General features: G+C 42.9%; 1 protein-coding gene across 2 annotated transcripts in view; it reads left to right on the forward strand.

Annotated features, from left to right (window-relative positions):
- DNMT1 (DNA methyltransferase 1) overlaps window positions 1-4,455 on the forward strand; it is a 53,887-nt gene that overhangs the window by 10,506 nt on the left and 38,926 nt on the right. The window contains exons 2-5 of one of the 2 annotated variants that reach the window (XM_017499994.2): window positions 536-572; window positions 1,401-1,508; window positions 1,707-1,926; window positions 2,827-2,902. In XM_017499994.2, the coding sequence (XP_017355483.1) occupies window positions 536-572; window positions 1,401-1,508; window positions 1,707-1,926; window positions 2,827-2,902 (441 nt within the window). Of the gene's footprint in view, window positions 1-535; window positions 573-1,400; window positions 1,509-1,706; window positions 1,927-2,826; window positions 2,903-4,455 lie in introns of those variants that run through there. The other variant, XM_017499995.1, reaches the window with a different exon arrangement.

Consider the following 4,455-nt stretch of genomic DNA (forward strand, 5'->3'; position numbering starts at 1 on the left):
TTAAAGACGGAGTTTCACTCTTATTGCCCAGGCTGGAGTGCAATGGCACAATCATGGCTCACTGCAACCTCTGCCTCCTCGGTTCAAGTGATTCTCCTGTCTCAGCCTCCCGGGTAGCTGGGATTACAGGCATGTGCCACCACACCCAGCTAATTTTGTATTTTTAGTAGAGACAGGGTTTCTCCATGTTGGCCAGGCTGGTCTTAAACTCCCAACCTGAGGTGATCCGCCCACAAGTGCTGGGAATACACATATATATACATAGACATATATATATGTATATATTCTGTTACAGAGATGCTGTATAATCTCATCATCAGAAAAATCATCCCCAAAAGGGGAACCTTGTTCAGATCAGATGACTTCTTAGCATTAGGCATTTCAGTAGGACACTCTAGACAGTGGTGGAGAGACAAAAGCCAGCTTATTTTTTTCTGACTCTCAGATTAAACTTCCTTAGAACTGTGATATTCTTACAGGCAAATGAAGTTGCTTAACAAGTGTTTGTGTTTTCTCCCCTATTTTTTTCCCTCAGGCTCAAAGATTTGGAAAGAGACAGCTTAACAGAAAAGGTAATCTCCACCTTAAAGTTTTTCTTAGTACCAAATGTGACTGACATGCTTTGTGCCTCATAAAAAGAGGTTTGTTTTCTTGAAGTGGATTTGGCACTTTTTCCCATGAAGTTTTAAAGATAATTGGGATAGTCTTGTTAAATGTTGGCACTAATTTACTGCTAATAGTTTTTTTTTTAACCATCTCAGTTACTAAACAGTCTATTTGGGATTGTAACTTGTCCTGGTAACACTGTTGTATTGTGTTTTTGTTGTTGTTGTTGTTTTGAGATAGGTTCTCATTCTGTCGCCTAGGCCGGAGTGCAGTAGCAGTCTCAGCTCAGTGCAACCTTTGCCTCCTAGGCTCAAGTGATCCTCCCATTCAGCCTCTCAAGTAGCTGTAACTGTGGGCTCAAGCCATCACGCACAGCTAATTTTTTATATTTTTTGTAAAGATGGGATTTTGTCATGTCACCCAGGCTGCCTTGAACTCTGGGGCTCAAAGAAATCCATCTGCCTTGAGCTCCCAAAGTGCTGGGATTACAGGCATGAGCTACTGTGCCTAGTCAACACTTTTCAAAAGCGCAGTATTGTACTTATAAACCATGATAAGTCTCCATCTCACTTCCAACTTTCCCATTTTTCACCACTTTGGAGACAGGAGTGAAGTGATCCTAATGGAAATAACCCTGAACATGTTTCATGACTAGTTTTTTGGCCAAGACAGCCATTCAGTTGCCTGCCATTCAGTCATTGTGATGTGACCAGGCAGCTCAGTAATTTGTGTATTAGTCCGTTAGTGAATAGCTTGGGAATGTGGGAACTGCTAAACCTATACTCTTCCCTTAGGAATGTGTGAAGGAGAAATTGAATCTCTTGCACGAATTTCTGCAAACAGAAATAAAGAATCAGTTATGTGACTTGGAAAGCAAATTACGTAAAGAAGAATTATCTGAGGTAAGTCAGTTTCCAGTATCTTAGCCTCTAGAAAAATGTCTCCTCCCTGTAACTTCTATGTGACCAGGGAGGCAGGTCGATCCCCAGTTGTCCTCGTTGCCTGATGATGATGATGATGGAAACGAATGTGTTTCCTTGTTCTCTTGACTGCCACTTGTTTACATTCACTGCTGCTTAAATTATCCTTTCCTGCTGTAGGAGGGCTACCTGGCTAAAGTCAAATCCCTTTTAAATAAAGATTTGTCCTTGGAGAATGGTGCTCATGCTTGCAACCGGGAAGTGAATGGACGTCTAGAAAACGGGACCCAAGTAAGAGGTGAAGACCGTAGAGTGAGAATGGCAGATGCCAACAGCCCCCGCAAACCCGTTTCCAAACCTCGCACGCCCAGGAGGAGCAATTCTGATGGAGAGACTAAGCGTAAGAGCATGATTCATTTTCCTTTTAATTAGTTTTGAGACGGAGTCTCACTCTGTTGCCCAGGCTGGAGCGAAGTGGCATGATCTCAGCTCACTGCAACCTCCGCCTCCCAGATTCAAGTGATCCTTAGCCTCCGAAGTAACTGGGATTAGAGGCATGTGCTATCACACCTGCTAGTTTTTATATTTTTAGTAGAGATGGAGTTTAACCATGTTGGCCAGACTGGTCTCAAACTCCTGACCTCAGCTGATTCACCCACCTCAGCCTCCCAAAGTGCTGGGATTAGAGGTGTAAGCCACCATACCCAGCTCTTTATTTTTATTATTTTTATTTTTTTGAGACACAGTCTTGCTGTGTTGCCCTAGCTGGAGTGCAGTGGTATGATCTTGGCTCACTGCAACCTCCCTCTCCTGGGTTCAAGTGATTCTGCTGCTTCAACCTCTTGAGTAGCTGGGATTACAGGTGTGCACCACTACGCCCAGCTAACTTTTTTGTATTTTAGTAGAGATTGGGTTTTGCCATGTTGCCCAGGCTGGTCTTGAATACCTGAGATCAGATGATCTTCCCACCTCAGCCTCCCAAAGGATTGGGATTACAGACACAAGCCATAGCACCTGGCCCACTTCATCTTTAGATATTGTAAGGAGAGGTTCTATTTCCTGGCCTTCTTTAGCGTTTGGGCCCTCAAGTAACTGACGTGATATGGCTCAGCAAACTGGCAGCTGCTAACTGTCAATATTAGCAAGCTGGTTATTGACTAGAATAAAAATGCAAAGATGCTTAGTCCTCAGAACCTGTTTCCTGCAATAACTTGGTAATGTTGAACTGCAACATTGCTGTGGGATTTCTATTCATAGTGGCTTTTTGTTTGTTGTTAATGCTTTTTTTTTCTTTAAACAGCTGAACCTTCACCTAGCCCCAGGATTACAAGGCAAAGCACCAGGCAGACCACTATCACATCTCATTTCACAAAGGGGTCAGTATCCGATAAATTGGCAGCTGGCTTTTTTAGGGGCCAGCTGTTTTGGGATGGAACTGGTAGGGTGTCAGGTGGCAATTCTGTCTTCCGTGTTGATAGGTTTTTGTCTTGCACTTCTGTTCACTAGACATTCATGAATAGCCTTTCTGAAAACCTTAACCTGTTTTTACTCACATAGGAAAGTTCAAATGTACACAAAATCATGAATTTTGTATAATGAACCCTGAAATACCCATCATCTAAAGCCAGCAGTTATCCACTTAACAGCCATTGTTTTATCTATGTCCCTGTGTTGTGTGTCCCCACCTGGATTACTTTGTCCATAAATATTTCAGTATATTTCTAGACAATGAGATATCTTTTGACAACTTTTTCTTTATTACTTATATTTTACAATAATTGCTAACACTTAACAGTCTTTTTTTTTTTTTTGAGACAGGGTCTGTCTTGGTTAACGAGGCTGGAGTGCAATGGCATGATCTTGGCTCTTTGCAGCCTCAAGCAACCCTCTCACCTCAGCCTTGCGAGTAGCTGGGACCACAGGCATGTGCCACCATGCCTGGTTAATTTTTTGTGTATTTTTGGTAGAGACTGGGTTTCATCATGTTGCCCAGGCTGGTCTTGAACTCCTGAGCTCAAGCACTTTTCCTGCCTTGGTGTGGCAAAGTGCTGGGATTACAGGTGTGAGCCACTATGCCCTTCACAAACAGTCTTTTTTGTTTTTGTTTTTGAGACTGAGTCTCACTCTGTCGCCCAGGCAGGAATGCAGCGGCACAATCTTGGTTAACTGCAACACAACCTCTGCCTCCTGGGTTCAAGCGATTCTCCATCCTCAGCTTCCTGAGTAGCTGGGATTGCAGGTGCATGCCAACACGTCTGGCTATTTTTGTATTTTTAGTAGAGATGGGGTTTCACCATGTTGGGCAGGCTGGTCTTGAAATCCTGACATCAGGTGATGTGCCCACCTTGGCCTCGCAAAGTGCTGGGAGGAGTGAGCCACCATGCCCGGCCAAAACAGTCTTTTTAATAAGACAAAGTATAATACTGTTCTGATGCCTTATGAAAATGTAAGAATTTCCTAATATCAAATATATAATTGGTATTCACATTTCTTCCTTTGTGGTGAACAAGCTTTTGTGGCAAACTAACAGCCTTTGGTTGACTTGTTTCTTAAAGTTGTAGATTCTTTCCCTCCTATTTTCCTGTAAATTCCATAATTCCTTCTCTTCTCTTCTTGCTGTTTACTTGAAGAAATTCATTCATTTGGGGCCGGGCACGGTGGCTCACGCCTGTAACCCTAGCACTTTGGGAGGCCGAGGTGGGTGGATCACCTGAGGTCGGGAGTTCAAGACTAGCCTGGCCATCATGGTGAAACCCCATCTTTAAAAAAAAATAATTCATTTATTTGTCCAACAGTTTTTAGATTGGGCTGATTGCATTCTTGTGGTGTTCCACAGGTCCCTTTGTCTTATGTTCCCTATAAAGTGATAGATAGAACTACAGGCCTGATCACATTCCAGCTTTTTATTTTTTATGGCGTTTTTTTTTTT

The sequence above is a fragment of the Cebus imitator genome, unplaced genomic scaffold (assembly GCF_001604975.1).
Source record: "Cebus imitator isolate Cc_AM_T3 unplaced genomic scaffold, Cebus_imitator-1.0 Scaffold263, whole genome shotgun sequence".
NCBI lineage: Eukaryota > Metazoa > Chordata > Mammalia > Primates > Cebidae > Cebus > Cebus imitator.